General features: G+C 29.8%; 1 protein-coding gene across 4 annotated transcripts in view; it reads right to left on the minus strand.

The window, feature by feature from the left end:
* The window catches only part of LOC131849192 (ecotropic viral integration site 5 ortholog), a 33,826-nt gene extending 16,859 nt beyond the window's left edge, over positions 1 to 16,967 (minus strand). For 2 of the 4 annotated variants that reach the window (XM_059199197.1, XM_059199200.1), the window contains exons 1-3: positions 16,829 to 16,967; positions 5,881 to 5,942; positions 2,176 to 2,346 (exon numbers count right to left, since the gene is read on the minus strand). In XM_059199197.1, the coding sequence (XP_059055180.1) occupies positions 2,176 to 2,278 (103 nt within the window). In that variant the 5' untranslated portion in view covers positions 2,279 to 2,346; positions 5,881 to 5,942; positions 16,829 to 16,967. Of the gene's footprint in view, positions 1 to 2,175; positions 2,363 to 5,880; positions 5,943 to 16,828 lie in introns of those variants that run through there. The other 2 variants (XM_059199199.1, XM_059199198.1) reach the window with 2 other exon arrangements.
* Between the last annotated feature and the right edge of the window lie 2,572 nt (positions 16,968 to 19,539).

The raw sequence follows: 19,539 nt of genomic DNA on the forward strand, positions 1-19,539 counted from the left end.
TCATTGAAACAAATATAAAGAGTAAAACGTATTTTTACATTACGATTTTTGTTTATTCATATTTTAATATCATATAATAAAAATAGCTATTCAGTAATTATTAATTCCCCATTAATACAAACATGCCGTCATAACAGTTACACCAAATAGGGTAGTTAGAGAAAATGTCAAATGTCGATATTATTGTGAACACTTGAAATACTCTTATAAAGCACATAACGCCGAAGACTTAGTTACAGATATAAAATGTCATACTAATTTTATTCCGCCAGATTTGAATTCACGGCCTTTAAATAATCCAAGTTAGTAAACCCGTACCACGAAACCGTCTCAATATTTTCGATTAGGAAGATAAATCTTCCTAATCGTCACCATGTTACCTCACAATACTGACGTAACTCAGATTACACTTGCAATGTTTTAATTTGTGTTTATTTTGACGTGTTTAAGTTTAGTTATTTATACTCTTAAATATAAATTAAATGTTTCCTGATACCTAGTCCAACGAGTACCTGGCATACGTATGAGTGTATATTATATATAGCAGTTGCTGTGGTACTTAATATTGCAGATGCCGCGACCGAAGTAGCCCACCGAAGGAATGCTCTTGATGTATTTATAGACGAGCTCTAACTTAAGATTGACTTTCAAGTCAAACTCGAGTCAAGGCTCCTTTATATGACATTGACGTTGCAACTGTAATAATAGAACCATATCTAGCAATATCCGGAGTCAAGAAACAAAACAAAATACATTGTTTAAACCCTAATACCACTTAAACTTTCCATATAAGTTATCTACAAGCCCACCATGTAGTACAAAAATGTTAATACTTGAAACAATAAAATAAAATAGTAGTGAATATATACGTATATTTATATATTGCCTATAGTTATAATGACAAACATTACAATTACAATCTTAGAATGACAATTTTACGATTAGTTTGGGTTTGAATAAGTAAGGCTCTACATGAGCCTTACTTATTCAAACCCAAACTAATCGTAATACATGCAAGGTTAATTTATCCCGTAAATTTGGAATTTTCTATTGTTTTTTAATGTGATTGGAATGTCAATCAAACTGACGGTATATTTAACGGAAAGTGAAGTAAAATATAATCTGGATTAACAGTCGCCTATGTATATAGATAGCACAACAAAAAAATACATTGAGAGGCCCGAGGAATCCACAAGCTCTGTCATTCTAAAAAACTAAGGATTCATACCCTGTAATTTTACTGATTTATCACAACAGAACAGAGCTTGAGAGGTATACTGATTGACGGCTAAGGCGTGATAAGGGTATAGTACCAATGTGGACTGCTAAATCACGAATAGAATATTAATTTGTTTAAAAGTTTAGTTCTCAGTAGCACTGGTTTCTTGGCGCTTTTAGTGCGCTCTTAGCTATTATATCGGAAAGGAAACTGTTTTTGTACCCTACTCCTTTTAGGACGAGAACGCTCTGTGAAGCCAACCCAAATTAGTGGTCAATACTGTCGGTAGAAGTACACCCAATAGCACTCATGAGAATATATGCAGTTTGTAAAATAGTACTGGCTAATAACAATTTCCACTACGATGTAGATGACTAATAGTGCTGCACAATATATATCTACAGAAATTAAAAATATATATTAAAAAATATAAAGTTACATTTAATTAGTCTCTTAAAGTTTAGATTTAAATTTAACTCTAAAACTACTTTATTGAGAAGTAACTACTTTCTCAAAATTATTTTCTTAAGGTTATGCGGATATACACTGTCCTTCAGAACAATAATATCGAGTAATCAGGGTTACTAAAGAGGTTAGATTTTTATTTACTATAGCATATTCTACATACTAGACGAAATTCCACAAAATTAACCGTAATAAAGCATTAAGTCAAATTTCTACCTTTTCCCTAAATAGTAATGATATTTAAACTACTCATTACACGTTACAACTTGCAGCCCGCTTCATAACTTCAGTAGTACCTAATAGTAATTCGTTTAGTGTTACAAATGGTGATTAGAAGCAGCAAGTTGGGCACATTATGCACTAATGTGAAGATGTAAGTTTGGTTAGTGTTGTTTTAGTTAAAATGTGTGTCGCAGACGACACTAATGAGTAACGATGCAAGCATGATATGTACACGTGCGTTAGTGACTGTTATTGTGAAACCAACAAACCGTCCAGCGATGCGACAGGCGAATCTGTAATATTAGCGATGGGTGGTCCAGAAGTCGCGGACATCCCGGCCGGCACGTCTCTCCCTTCAACATTCACCTTCATGACTCAGGTGACTCAGATGACTCAGGTTCTGCCATATAGGACACTCCCGCTTCTCGTCGCGCTCCTTTCTGTACCAGATACGCGTAGTCACGCCATCAGCTCCACACATCACCAAGGTTCCCTTGTATGTGTAGTTACTTAGGAAGTTATCTTTTTACCGACCGATTTATTCATAAGAAAATAAATTTGTCGCACTTCACACATACATAAATAATTAATTTATTCATTAAAGCACGGAAGAGTACAAAACTATTGAATAAACAAATGTCACGTAAGCGTTGTTTTTAATCTTTAGTTGGTCTCTTTTAAATTCTATTTATCTGTTTAAACTGTACATGAAAATGAATTTGCATATTTGGTAGAAGGAATATCTGAGATAAAATATTAACTATGGAAATAAAAAATATAGTATTTTATATATACCAGAACCCGATCTAGGTTTAATAAAAGTAAAGACTTTAAATTTAAAATTTATGTAAGACGTAAAATAAACAAACAGCTTAAAAAAATTATGGCGACAAATAAACTTTTGCGAAAATAACGCAAGGTTTAGTTTCATTAGGTTTCAGTTATATTATTTGGATACAGACATAATTTTCGTGCGTGCAGAGACTGAGATCAAACAAAACTATATGAAATATTTGTTATGTCAATGTAAGTTTCAGTTTGTATCTAATAAATCGTATAGATAATATAATAAATCGTAATTCCTTATACATTAATTCACAATACCTTACTTAGCTATAAATATTTACGTTATATTTAGATAAAGTATATACATATACAATTATTTTGTATTGTAAAATGCGTATTTATTTATCTTTAACTTATAATTATAGAGCATTTAATACTATGAAGTAAGATTTTATCGGTCAAAAAAGAACTTTAGAAGAGTTAGTTGGTCTAACTATTATATAGGTAATTATTAAATTAATTTTTCTATTTTATGCATGCCTTATTATCTACAGCTATTCTCACAATAATATTGGCATCACCCTTTAATGTAATGTTTTTACAATTTATATTTGTAATCGAACCATTTAATAATACATGCACAACAGATGGATGATCGTCGATTAAATGAAAATGACTTGCAATGCACAACACAACACGCACACTTCGCGGTTTAGTTAGAAAAATACTATGAGTGAGTTAAAACAATAATTTATTAGCAGTAACGCTACGAAGTTTTATTTTGATGAAAACAGACTTGTTGGTGAAAGTCGGTAGAATGATCCACGCGCTCGACGGTCATCCGCCCACTAAGCATGAAGGCCGGCCGTTCGTCACATGTATACAGATTGTACATAGCGTACCTCAAACTGGCCGTGCGCACAATGGCACAACGCAGCCAGCTACTAAGATTATATTATTACCGTGCGCTGTCCGTGATTCACGATACGCAGTATAGTAAAGCGGCTGCCCAATACAAAATATCGTTGGCTATATCTCATTAATAATCTAGATTAATTCTGTAGTTGTCTTTTGACAAAATCCAAGACGACGTAATTTTAATTTTTCTAATTTTTCGTAATATTTCTAATTTTATTATTCAATATAAACATTTAAAATGCAATGTATAAGCCTAGTGCTAATTGGTACCTAGTTCTATTGATTCTAAATGTTACATATGTAATATCAATGGTATAATTATTAAAGTTTCAAACTTAAAAGTAAAACAGATCTGGCTTACAGAATTATTGTGCGATCCTCTGTGCCTATTCGTTAGTCTGTCACTTATACATAAATGAGCCACTGAGATTTAAGAAATTAATAATGCTGTCAGGTTGTAATTTAGACTACTTTTATATTCTTTATCCTTGGAAATTAAAATATCACATTTTTTAAAGGTATTCGAAACGTAATTATTCATACAATTTTCCAGTTATATTAAAATAAACTAATAATAGACTACTAAACCATTCTTCTCTGTTAAATCAATACAATGACTATTATGATAGAATGTTTAAAATTAAATTTATTTGAACAAAATTTATAACGCTGTATCAGTGCAAAACCCTACAAGTGATTTATAACATTGAAAACTAAATATCCTAACAAATATATACGAAAAGGAAAATTTACGTTATTATTAACTGCAATAATAACTTTCAGGATATACTTATACGTTAGGTCATTACCCTTAAGGGTGTGCCTAGACAGGGACAGACAGGGTGTATCAGCTTGTGACTGATATAGATTAGAATTATATATTATATATACATACATATATATATATATATATATATATATATATGTATCATGTTTAGAACAAATTTAATAAATGTAGATAGATATATATTTACATACCCATTATACATATACACATTATAATATATCAGTATACGGAGTCGGTCATGGCAAAAAATAATAAAATTTTAAATATATGTATAATACATAACTCATACTGAACGTGAACTACTTGGTTGTTAATGTAGAGAAATTCGTTTATATTTACAGTGGCCATCTTCTTTTTACAAGCGACAAAATAAAACTTGATATCCATCCTAATTTTGTTTAAAGAAGTGGAAAAGCACTTAAGAAACATTGCGAATACCGGCGTTTGTATTGACTTTTGCGACGACAAATAAATCAGGTTACCGATTTTAGGGTCCTAAAATCCTTACCAGAATAATACGCCAATGATTGCCGTTCGTTCGTTAATTGGACTACATTACTGAAACTGTTTACGTACCTACTTTATAATAAAGGTTATATTAATACGGGTATACACTCATTCCACGATATTAAGTACATCAACTGTTTCACGTGTAAATGAATAATTTCATATAGTGTGCTATTTATCATGAATATTTAGTATTCATGGTAAATAGCATACCTAGTAGGTACTGCACTTAGTTTCCTATTGTATATTTAGATTAAATTTTTATATATATATATAACCGAATATGAAATTATTCATGCATGAGACTATTTCTTATTTCTAACTGTAACAAATCTTTGTTGTAACAATGTATCGACAATCACTGTTTTATCAATTTATGATGCAGTTAAAAAAGCTTCTTGCTTTAAAAGCAGAGAAGGATACGAGGGCTAACGTAATTAGTGGCTAAATATAGTCCTCTAGATACATAAAAGGTTATAAGTGCCACCTGTATACGGATGATTTGATTCTCAGATACAATAATACTTATAACTATATCGGTCACAGAATGTTGTATTTATAAAAGATTTTCATAATACATTAAACAATAATATTTAGGAGAACTATCTACGTAATATATGGCAGTGGGTATTTTTTAAACGCGGCGTGCAAAAAAGTTGCCTGCGATTGAACTGCATTATATTTGGAATAAAAACAAGCTAAATATTTGTTATATTTGTATAATAAAAGATTTATGTTATTGATAAATAATATTAAACAAATTGGTATGCGATCTTAAATCATAAATAAATAATACGTGATATAGCTGGGCTTAAAGTACTTACGTGGCATACCAGTAACTGTGTAATATTTATTATCAATTTACACATATTCTACAATACTATCTAACTATAACTATTGATAATTTATAGGTGAAATTTCTAATAGTATATAAAATGCAACAAATTCATCTTTTAGTTACAGATTTTGGAATTACCTTTAACTAGAGGAAGAACGGCAGGAGCTGGACTCGAAACCAGCGCTGTTTTAAACATGTAACTGGAATAAAAAAGATACACCGTTATAAATCAATGTTTTTTTAGTTTAAGCAGTTTATTTTGCTGGAAATTACACAATGTTCGAAGACACATTATAGTTAAATTGATATAAATTAATTATAAAATATTATTATTTACGTTAAGATTTACTCTGTGATGATGTGATTTACTCTGTGTCAAAATGATTAATAAATACAATTTAACAATTAGACAATGTTGAGCTCCAACCTAATATAATAAATGTAAAAGCTTGCTAAAGTATTTCAAGAACAATTGCACATATTTTTAATAATAACAATACACAACGTAAGTTTGCTTTCTATTTATGATACAATTAAGAAGGCTTGTTAGAAGTCATTTAAAAATGTTCAGTAAAAGTTTCAAGAACAAGGTATAAAAGAAATATATAACCTAATTAAATTTTAAATTTTCGACTTTAACAAAAAAATAAAATCAAATATTAGTGCCTGTGCAGTAATTATACTTGAATACTAATGATTACCTACTTAGTATCTATGATAGTATAATGCACAATATTTATTTAATTATTAAAAATTAACTACAAATCAACCATATTTTTTGCTATTCAAAAATATATGCTTCTCATTTCATTTCTGCAGCATATATATTTAAGTGTTCCCGCTTTCAGTTGCACACATCATTCTGAATGGATGCAGATAAATTGACGTCTGGTTATGAATCCAAGTTTAATTAGACTTTTAGCCATGCACTGCGTAGCATGAATATGAAGAGAATGACGCTTAATACTTTTTCCGTTGAAATTGCGGTACGTATACTTAAATCTGGATTAATTTGGATTCTGGATTTTGAAACAATAAAAATATATCTTTAAAATGCTCTATACTGAAACAAATGAAAACATTAAACACCAAAGATCAATACTGTTAATTAATGATTGTTTACTGCGGTAGAAAGTCACAAAACATCTATTAAACACTTCGATCGGAAGTTTCATTATTTGGCAAATAAAACTAATTAATAGTTGATTAATACTGATTAATGACTAATTATAATAATGTATAACTCATTATTAAGTACCTAGTTGGACGTTGAAGTCGACAAGTACATTAGCTAGGTAAGATTATATGACGATTATTTAATAACTAAGTGCTCTTATATTTTATAGGATTAGGTGTACTTTTGCGGAAGTGCATTTCATAACTATGTATTTTGTTAAATTCCGCTATTATTAGTATGTGTGAGACCACAAACATTCAATACGGAACCCTGACCACCGCTACTTCCGGTAGCATTACGACCTTCACAACTAGAGATTGAATTCAGACCGTTATCAGATCTACACCTATATTGCGACACGTGTTTCGCCTCTAATCGAGGCAATGACAAGAGTTTGGAAGTCAAGTATGGTCGCAGTAACCCAAACCTAACGTCTCCGTACTGAATGTCTGTGGTCACTGGTCAGACACATACTAATAGTAGCGGAAATATACAAAATAATATAAATCTAATAAATAATGAGTGTTTTTATTTTTATATATTGTGGTATTAAAAAGATTTATTCGATTTTACATATTAGGTTATAAAAGAAAAAATCCATAGCTATATATGTTTATGTTCTGCATACAGGAGATAGCTTATATATATATATATAGCTTATAGGGGATAGGAGGTAGGCTTTTGCAATCTCACAAAATAAGGTTGCAATCTCCAAGCAACAAACACAAATGTAATCATAAAAATCTATCGAATTACAAACTAAAGTCAGTTGCATTACAATTTGAAAGTGGTGGTTAGGAATAGTTAATTAGTGAGGATTTTTTTTATTACTAAAAACTCTTTTCGCATGAGAGGTTAAAAAAATCGACCAAGCACAATGTCTTGAATTAGTAATTTTTCCTTTTTTGATAATAGCAAACGTTGTTTCTGTTTAGATTTCAGGTAATATATAGACACTTTAAAACAATTATATTTGGTACAGACTAGTTGTGGCAGCGATTGTACCGTGCAATGAATTTGTAAGTACCTATGTATTGTTTAACTATAGCTTCGAGGTTCCACGGCAGATCATTGTATAGTACTTCACTACTATTGTGCGCAGAGTTTTGTGTATACTGCAATAAAGTTTAGACTATTAAGTAATGCTTGCCTACTCGAACTCGAGAGTGTTACAATAATTAGAATTTAATTTCAATATCACACTTTAATAATAATAATAACGTATCTTATTATTATTAATATTATAAATGCGAAAGTATGTAAGTATGGATATTGTGGAACATAGTGGTTTAGTATATTGCATTATATTCTAATGTTAGTGAGTTCTATCACTTCAGAATACATGCATTTTTGTTCGGAAGTGACTGAATATTAAAAATTTGTTGGGCTCCAGGTGGTTTCACAGCATATAAAGTATTTATGATAGTCTAAAAATGCATATACACGTATCTAAATATATATAACTCAAAGGTGACTAGCGTAGTAATCTATCAACGCACAGTCCAAACCATTGGACGGATAGAGCTGAAATTTGATTTGCTAAGAAAGGATTTTGATAAATTCTACCCCTAAGGGATAAAATAGGTGATGAAAGTTTGTATGAAAGTACTGTAAAGCCGCAAAAAATACCTAATAATAATACTTATTAACGCGAGCGAAGCCATGAGCAAAAGCTAGTATGTATATATATCGGTTGTCTAGTAAATTCATAAATACAGTCAGTGGCGTTTTATCAGTAATGATTGCTCAAATAAAGTTTTTTTATTATCTGACACATAAGAAGGAATCTTTAAAACAACTAAAAACGAATGTAGATATATAATTACTTACTATATATTCATCTAAGCTCAAGTATGCAAACGTAAGCCTGTGTGACTCATAGACCAGTCTAACAACTTCTGTCGTTCTCGTAACTATCATTATATATATATATGCTAAATGTGCCTATACGTACAGCGAAAATTTCGAATAATATTTTGTCATATCACTACCGTAGTGTTTTCAGCTATACGTACTGTTGTTTTTATAAATAGTAGTTACATCCTATAGCTATGGGTTTCGTTTAATAAGATTTAATCCAATGATCCCAGAGTAATTACCAGGATTACATCACATTAAAATCACAAACATAATACTAAGCTGTATTAATCAAATTTTTTTTTATTAATATATTAAAATGAATAGTCTTTAAATTTAAAATTATTTTTTTATGTAGATTTAGCTTTTAGATTTTTATAATCTTTGTTTCGTAGTAACCCTAATACTCTACCCTACCCTAATACTAACCCTCTACCCTAGTACTCATGGTATTAGGTACCATGCATATCAGGTGTTTCGATTTTAGGGTGAGGTTATATTGTGAGATTATAGGATAAGAGGATATGGATATGACATCTTAGTTCTCCGGTACAACGCATGACTAATAGGATATCAGGTATCAACCTGATATCCTAATCTGCGCGTTGCTATGCATATGCATCATGCGTTTCACATGAACGATTGTTCATGTCAACAGCACCATGGACATCAGGTGTCAAATCGTCAGCATGTTTATCATTCCAATTACATAAAAATATAATAAATTAAATTACGATATTGTGAAAATTAAAAGAATGTCAGTATTAATAAAACAGACGACATATTTCGCCATTGTTTTGTCATGCAAAATTTTAATAATATACATTATTAATGAATTTATACACAAATTGCATTAAACGTGAAATTTAGGTAGTTATATAACAGTTATTTACGTTAGGTATTTATAAATATTATTTAAAGATATAATTTTTAATTACTGACGTTTCTTAAGGACTATATACTAATATATTTTAATTTTAACTAAAAGAGAAACTACGGTCGTTGATGGTAAAAGACAATTTCAATTGACAATAAAAAAGGAACAAAGTATCAAATATTTAAAATGTATTTATAAAAAAATATAGTTATCATATAAAAAGGTGCGATGCACAATAATATTAATTTTATTAACGAATAATTGTAAATATATCTCCTATAAGCGAAAAATTAAATTGTATAAAAACAATAGTTAATTAGCCAATTTCGGAATTGGTATTTAATTTTGTTAACTTATGTGACCATATTTTTTATTTAGCATAATTATAATAACAACTGTGTGCAATAATTATAAGAACTACTATGTGTACCTATCGATGAATACAAAATAAAGTAATTCTATGTCAATAAACACCTAATTACTTTTATTGCGTACATTGGCTTACTTAATAAAAATCTTGTTAACCACAAATCAACCACGGTTAGCTTATGTAGGTACTGCTTTATTTTTATACCATTAAATTAAGAAAAGTGGCAAATAGTAGATATATGGCCTGTCACATTGCCTACATATTATCAATTTATATTTTATATTAATATACATTTAAATAAACATTATCATTAAATACAAAATAAGATTAAGCTCGGTAACGGAAAATAATATATATATGATCTTATATTGAATAGTAAGCGAAACTCAAGGGCTACCACTGGTTAGACCGAGAGTTAACCTAACACTTAACAAATAAAAGAAAATGACATAACGAAGGTATTAAATTTATATCAATATGTAATCATGAATATCTCAAATATTGTAAGAGCACTATGCTAATTCTTTGTCCAGTGTATGTTAAGACCTGAAAGTGAGTTAAGGTGTTTAGCACCTGTTTTAGCAATATTGTTTTAATAATACTATTATCGACGTAGCGAGATCGTTCTGGCCATTATAACATCGCTACAGTGAGTACATCGACCTAGTTGCCGTCCCGTTTCGATTTGTTAGCGGCCAATAGCCCCGTCTCGTACATGAACGATTTAAATTTTTCGTGTACATACATTGCTTTTTCTCTGTTGATAAGTATTTCCGCACGCTTGCTGCCGCTACTGTTACTCGAGCTCACGGAACAATGACGGGTTAGCTGTATATAGGCAATACAGGTAGAAACGATATTGTGTTATAGTATTAAATAAATCGTTTAATATCTGTATAAACCCATATAGATATTGAGTAGTTGTTTGTATAAATATCCTACTTTTATTTTAAAGAATGGATTTATATGAGACCAGTAATTAATTTTAGCAACGATGAGAATGCATTTCAAACCATAAGAATAGAATAGAAAATTCTTTATTCTAATACACTTGAAGCACTTTTATATAGTCATACTTATTTTTTCTCATCAACCGATCATTACGAAAGCTGTCTCCTCACAAAAACAACAGAGAAGAAATGGGCGTGTTGCTCTTTTAAATAATTATTGTAACTTTACACTTTTAAATTGAAATGTGTGAACACAAATTACCAACTAGCACTAATTCATTGGAATCAAAATATGAAATACACAAAGAACTGGCAAGTGAAACAAGAGTAAAACAGTCGTAGTGATTAGAGTAGACTAGTCCCTACAAGCAGCATTTGTTTACGTGTATGACGGAGGAGCCAGCTACCACGTCATGGCTACTTAAAATTACCATGTGATAGTTAATAGCATATTATTCGCAATTTATATAGGAATGCATGTGGCAATCAATAATAAAAACGCTACGCTACGTTTTAAACCAGTGACGCAATGACTCTCTTTCGTAGAATTGATCTAGTATTTACATTGACTGATTTACCCCACACGAGTATGCCATATGGCATAAGGTAATGGAAATAACTAAAATATACAAGTTTAGCTGTGGCGACGTCTTCTTATTGCTCAAATCTTCTAATTGCGTAGGTAGCAGAACTGACTCCACTGGCTAATTTTGAAGTATGGGGCTTCATTGTAACTTCGAGTCCACTGATATACCTAAACAAATTGATTTATTACCAAAATTTACTATTTCATCATTAAGCAATAATTATATTTATCTGCGTTATGGATATGTCAATCTAATACACCTTGTTTTGTTGGAATTATGTAATAGGTAAACCTATTTACATTTAATATAGCAGAAATAGCACTAGATTGCACATCGTCTAATTTGACGTCGGATTTTAAACTCTAACAAAGTATCATCCGCAAATACCACTATACAATTTTGTCAATTATGTAGGATCATTTATGTAAATTAAAAAGAGAAATCTGCCTAAGATTGATCCTTGAGCAATCCTTGTCTCACTATTAGCTAACTCAGACTACAGCTTTATAATCTTTTCAAATACTTGAATTAAGAAAAAGAAAGGGTGTATCTTGTGGAGTTCGCGAATGAAGTAGTTATGAAGTTCTTAACTGACGCCTGAAACTTTTTGTGTCTCCTTGCTGGGTGAGGAATTTCAGAACATTGGTACTAGATTTAATCCGTATTTAAAAAAATCTTCCCGATTTTCTTCTATGGTTTACGATGGACCAAAGACTACTGACCTAATTACTATAAAACTTGGTATTTATTCTAATAATGAGTTACTTAATTGGTAACGACTTAGTTAAGTATCGTCACTGATGTCCTACATGTCTATTCCGCGATTTTAAAAACGTACCTTCGTATTATACTCAAGTCTAAATTTCAGCATTTATAATATTTGCATACGCCCTAAAGGACAAAATATGTTAACTTACACATATACATATATATACTATAGAAAAATATAAGCTATCTGGTCAGATAATGAGACCTTATTCGATTTTAAAATATTGCATGTGTTTGAGCAGATCGAATGGGAGATTGGTAGGGAATTCTAGAGACGAATGGTTAGGACAGTGAAAATGTCGTACTATTATGTGAAGGACTGAGCAGGGATCATCACACAAAGGCTTCTAGTACTACGCAAAGCAGAATACTACGCAAAGCAAAAAGCAAAAAAATTAGAAATTCATTTTTAGATATTCAGGAATTGAGGCATGTTGGAAGTGGAAGTTTCATAACCATACAGCTATTTTACGCATATAATACAGGCAAAAGATAAAATGAACCAATTAAATCACTTTATAGATATATTTGGTAATCATAGTTTACTATTGGTATACATGCAAAAGATGTTTAATGCGTAAATATAGTTATATATTATAATGTCTAAACATAGTTAACACTTTTGCTGACCGATGACGTTAACTTGTCATTGTATTTGCGTTGTATATTTTAATAGTCAAATAGTTTATTTACAACATATTACTTCCATATTCCATTAATAAATAATAGCCTGAGATTTGACCTAGTTTCTGTGTACAATTTCCGGTCAACAATTATTTGCTATATTTGAAATCCAAATTAAGTTACTCAGTGCATATCAGTGAACGACATAAAGACATAAAAATGTATATGTATTAAATTACACACATCAAATTAACTTTATTATATGAAATATAGTAAAAAAGTAACCATTAAAATTCATTTAAAGAAAAATATTAATTTATTTTAAATAATTAAAATTTATAAAAATTCTTATAATGCGTATGAAGTTGCGTGCATTGGTATTACTTAAGCAATATAATATACATATTTAATAATAAAGCTTTCACTGGAAATGTTAACTACACATGAGACATCCACTTTGTCAATGATGTTTCTTTGTTTACATTTTAGGTCGAATTTCATTTTCAACTACATATAATAAAAAAGTAACTGAACTCTGCTTTGACATGGAAGATAAGAAAAGCTATTCTAGGAGCTCTTTATAAACATTAAAGAACCAACCAGTATTGTTAGATTTTTGTCTATTTATTTATGCGTTTGTGTGCACTAATCTCAGAAACTTTTCTGTATATGAATATGGTTTTCACTAATTTATTGTGGTAGGTTTCACTTAAAAATCAGTTTGTTTAATTTCAAATGATTTAAAACAAAAAAATAAAAAATTCTAACAAAAAAAGTTGTATGAATATGAAACCGTCGTCTAAATTAATCTTTAAATAAATTTTGTGGAACGAGCTACTCCCTACTAGGTTACAATGAATTTAAACTTGTTAATAAATTTATATGTTATATATAATATCGCTATTGCATACGAACAATTTCGCATTGCTTATAAATGAAAAGCTGTCACCTACTTCCATTAAATTGCTTAAAGAAAGTGTAGGTAATACTGTGCCTACTATCTAATTATAATTTTAATTCCACTAAGACAAGTACACTGAATACTGTTTAAGTAATCACTGACACAAATTTAAAGTATTTTCTTAAGCTGTTTGTACAACTGTTACTTTTGTTTAATGAACAGCCCCTATGACAAAATTTTTTAACATTAAATTGAATATAAGTTATACCATCTTAAATAAGTAAAAACGATACAGCAATATTTTATGTTAATACAATAAATAAATAAATTCGCTACAAATGAATGAACATATCATTCATTTATTGCTATGCCGATACTACCTATAATACTAACTTTATGAAAATTGGTGTGTAAATGATATGAGTAAAATGACTTTTCAGAGAATAAATATCATGTGAATGTATAAATAAACAATAATATACAATCTATTTATTTTCCTGTAATAAATTTGTAAACACCGAGCTACTGTATTGAGGATTCAAAATTCATACTATACTTCTTAATAAAATCGTAAAAAAAATTATTTGTGTTTATTTATTGCATTATGAAATTCAGTATATTAAAAAAACTGAATATTTAGATTAGATTAAAGTATTGTCAAATAATAGAAATAGGTATAGGTAGATGTTACCGTGGCAGATTGCCGTCGTCAGTTGCTTTACCACAGAATCAATTTGTTTTATTACATTAATTCATATGTATTAAGGTAATTATTAAGGTATTTGTAATATGGGCCTAGTATCCTGAAATAAATAAATACAAAATTTTTACAAATAATTTAAAAGTAAATCTATTTTTATATATTCACATCTGTAAGCAGTTTTAATACATCTTTACAACTTAATGAACAATATTTTATTATTATTTATACTTATCACATCATGTTACCACCCCATATTCTAATATTCAATAAAAAAAGTAATACTTAATTTTTTTTTATCAAATATTAGAATATGGAAGAATAGAATATAATTATTTTCATGTAATAAGTGACTTCTGGCCCAAATGTAGTGTTTGCCAAATATTTGATGATATATTAGCAATAATTAGCTGCAATAATTGCTAAATCATGTGTCATACAATGTTAAAAATTTTTTTTGACTTGTCTATTAATTATTATAATGGTGTATAAACAACAGATAAAATTTTGCTCTGTTAGTATGGATGATTGCAGGTTGTAGATTATAATCAATGTGCTCCCCTTAATAAGATAGAGTATAATAATGGATGGCTCATCAATCATACTTGTCAACAGGTGCTGCTTGTGAGGACTGATCTGTCCGGCTTACGAACACTGATTAGACTCTTTACTCTTGACAAAATTGCAACAGCATATGTGGTGATGGTCACTCTACTCCCCGAAATTTAATTTAAAAATGAATCTGTATTATTGTAAACATATACAACCATATTTCAAAAGAATATGAGTTGATTGATTGATTCTTGTCAGTTCTACTCATCAATAAAACATTCCGAACTGATGGTAGATCATTTCATAAGAGATATGTCAAATCTACTGTCTGTAATAGTCTTACATGGATAAAGATATTTTAATTTGATTTCATAATTACATTATTTAAAAAAGTATACAATATTAAAAAGGCTAAATAATAGAATATATAGTACAAACACTGCACTACTTGGAACTAGATAGAACTTTATAAATCAAGTCATGTCAGTTATTTATAAATCCAAAATGTAAAAGAGATTTGAATTATCACTTATATGTTATAGAGTGTTAATGGAATCATAAAAAAATGTTCAGAATTTTTACATCTTTTTATGAACAATCAATAGTAACTACCGGATGGAAATATATTTCTTTTAAAGGTAATAAATAGACCACATATTCATTTAGTATTAATGAAATCCATAGTTTAGAGAATTTAGTTAAACAGGCAAGAATATGTATAGTTCAGATTACATGTAAGTTTTATTTCCAATATTCATAATTACAAGTCGTATATGCAATAAATATCCAAATATTGCCACTCTGAGATGTTTAACTACTAACAGGTCAAAAAGTTTGTTGTTTCATCAAGATCTAATTGTGATATTTGGAGAAAATATCGTTGCTGGTTTATACTTCTTTACTGAGCAAAGAAAATAATTTCAAATGATACTTGAAGAAATATTACTTTTCACGGATACTCCAATTGGTAATATTATACTTTATAGTGACAAATTCTCTTTATTCCAGGATTGCAGATTGAGTTAACAGTGATCAATCTTAACAATATTTTATAATCGCGAAAGTTTGTGGGTATGGATGAACTACTGATTGGATCTTCATGATACTTTACAGTAATATAGCTTATACATCAGAATAAAACATAGACAGCGTGGGCACAGCTAGTAGGCTATTAATGTAATGTGGGTAAAACTGCGGGCACAGCTCATAAAAGATAATATCAGAAGATAGCTAACTAAATAAGAAAGGTCAGACAGCTTATAAAAATAGCAGGATTATCAAATACATATTTTTTTAAAATCAAAAGGTGCTCCTAGTGCATGACAACGCACCTCTATGTACAAGAGCCGTGCTATGATGAGTGTCCTGCAGACAGTTCTGCAGGGCTTTGAAATTTTGGATTACCCACGCTAGAGTCTAGGCCTGGCTCTAAGCGATTATTATCTATACAAAACTAATGTATACAGACGCGTATCATGCAGTATGCACTATTTTTGTTTGTTAGACATTTGAGAGAAGTATATAGAAAGTTAAATATGTTGATTCAATGTAATTGGGTGTATTGAAAATTATGTACGTTTCAAGTTCGAGTAACACGCATACATATCCGACGATACTATAATGCCTTTGTGCTAGGAAGCAGTTTTTATAATTTCGCAAAAAAATACATACACCAGCAACGGCATTGGTATCGATTTGAAATGATATAAAATAAAAAGCATACCACGTTGTCAGAATCCTCAGTAGTTCAGGCACCAATAATGAAGAATTTTGTAATAATAAGTTTGTTATCTGAACGTAATAATTTGTTTATGATTATTTTTATTATAATAAAGATACACCGCGCCCAGCTGGCAATATGCAATCACAGGAACAGACAAAATAAATACATTATTTTTTTTTACCTGTAAATATATTGATGGCTTTGGATATTTGTTCGGCGTAAATCTTTAGTAAATAATGTTTTGAATTTTGAAATTTGACAAAAGTGTAATTTATAACAAAATAAAATCATAATGTGACATTGTATTTTTCTTATATGACATTAATTTTATTGTGATATATTAATGGGCTTATGTGAAAAATCTACTGATAATTTATTCCGATAGATGGCATCATTGTATTATAATGTACTGACAGCAGTTCCGAATACCATCACATTGGCGAGAGTCGCAAAAGCATTTAGCATCAGAATTTATTGATGGAATTAAGTACAGCGAGTAATTATTTATAACTATAAAGATTAGCAATATTTTGAATATGCAATTATTGTTACAAAATTAATTTATTTTATAGACATCCTTTTGAATTTTACCTAAATTCGACTGCTTTGCGGTTCTTTTATTTCTTTGAGTGAATATTCTTCATATATAGAAATAGTACATGTCATCTCTACACTACATTACTTTTACTGTAATATTATGTTATCTGTGCTTTTACGCAATGCTAGTGGATGAATTACACATATACTGTTTAACGCCATCTGCGACAATCGGCGGCGGCGACTTCAACGAGCAACTTTCATTTTGGTGAGTGTAATTAGATGTCGCTATACAGAATTACCTCTCCTTTTCCCAGTTTTTGTTGCCATTCCATAGTGAACTTATTGTTATGTTATATATGCAACAGTTATTGATGTATTTAAAATAAAAGCCTTGTTTTTATATTGCTTGTTAGGTACTTAAACTATATAAATAAATATTAGAGCAAAACGAACGCCTTGCCCAATTTGACTATTTTTATTTAAGTATTTCTTGAAGTTTGAAAACGGTTCATACGACGAAAAATAGTTAAATTGATAATTCCTTTTCTAAACAATGCTGCCAATTTAAACAATAATATAATTGGTGGCTATTATAAATGAGGCGAAGTCATAACTATTATCGTTTTGTTTTCAAATTATTATTATTTTATATTTTTAAAAACACTAAGTATTAAAAGTATTTGCACTTCCTATTTAAAAACTTTTTGTAAAATATTTTGCTTACCTCGGCACATTTTTTTTTTGTTGTTCTTTAACAGAAAAAAAATGTGCTGAGGTACATAGTAGTAATCATAGTAATTTTTCTGCAAATGTGGAATAGTGCTAATCATTAGCGAATGAGTGATCATAGAATGATAATTATTACATAATTTAATTAATGTATTCAGTGGTACAGGGGTCCTAATGCATTAAGACCTCTAGACTGCGTGTCCTCAAGGATTCTCTCTAAAACAATATACTAATTTGTTATATCAACGCTAACGATTTAAAAATTGTAACGATTTAAGTATATAGTTAAAATACAGATTCTGTAGGATTTAACGTATTAGAACGTTAGTTACCTTCTAATACCTAATTATGAATATTGAATTTGATCTCTTATATTATTTTTTAAAATATAGTGTTAGAAATAGTTTCTTGTATACAGAGGTCAGTTTATAGTCGAGTGAACTTGCCTTGAATGTTGAGAGAGCTATGAGAGACTAAACTCTGATTTATATTCACTCAGCGAACTGCCCCGCTTTCAGCCCCTCAGTTGGCACTCACGCGAGCTAGTACTGCCAGAAACCGCAGAGAATTGCCACATTAAGCAGCAAATAACCCCGTCGCAACAGAAATTTAAATCCATATACCCAAAACACTTCTTTACTGACCCCCGTAACAACGTCAATTAAATATCCATGCCATTTGTAGCTTACTGAATTTTATAGATAATTATAGTTCATAAATATTTTTTTATAATATTTTCATATATTATTATTTACCTAACCTTATAAGGTATACGACATCCAAGGAAAACGATATAATGATTACATTAACGGTAAGTAGTACTACTAATTAATATTTTGACTAAAACAATATTTTAGTGCAGCGTGTCTCCAATCTTTTGTCTTTTCATGGGTAGATACCTACTTCTTTCTCGCCTATATCAGCCGTCAAGCAACTTGTTCTTAAAACTATGTTTTGAAGGTTCTGTGAAAGGTGAAGATAAGACACTGAAAGAACAGGATATGGCACGCACGCATATAATAGGTATAAATACGCATATAAACGCATTAACAATTGTGTACGGTTTCCAGAATAGTATGCTTCACTAAGAAAATATTGCTATATTAAATTTTATTATGAATAACTTTAAATCCGTAATCGGAAAAGAACTCATTGAATGATGTAATTTTATTGCTGTACGTATTTATCAAGTATGTTACCTTTTATTACATTAGGAGAACATAGAGTATAATTATTTATTTAAAATATAACTTTCTTCACTGCCTTCTAATTAAAACAACATTTTGTTTCAAACATTTGAATGTTGACAGGTTATTATGTATTATGATAATTTTTATTCGCTCAATAAATAATGTTATTTGATGTAGGTATAGGGGTAGTAAAGTCCTCGACAGGCGACTGCGGACCGGAAGACACAGCGTGGGAAGGCCTCTGACAAGGTG

This window comes from Achroia grisella, unplaced genomic scaffold (assembly GCF_030625045.1).
Source record: "Achroia grisella isolate CSIRO2021 unplaced genomic scaffold, CSIRO_AGI_Agris_v1 utg640, whole genome shotgun sequence".
Taxonomy (NCBI): Eukaryota; Metazoa; Arthropoda; class Insecta; order Lepidoptera; family Pyralidae; genus Achroia; species Achroia grisella.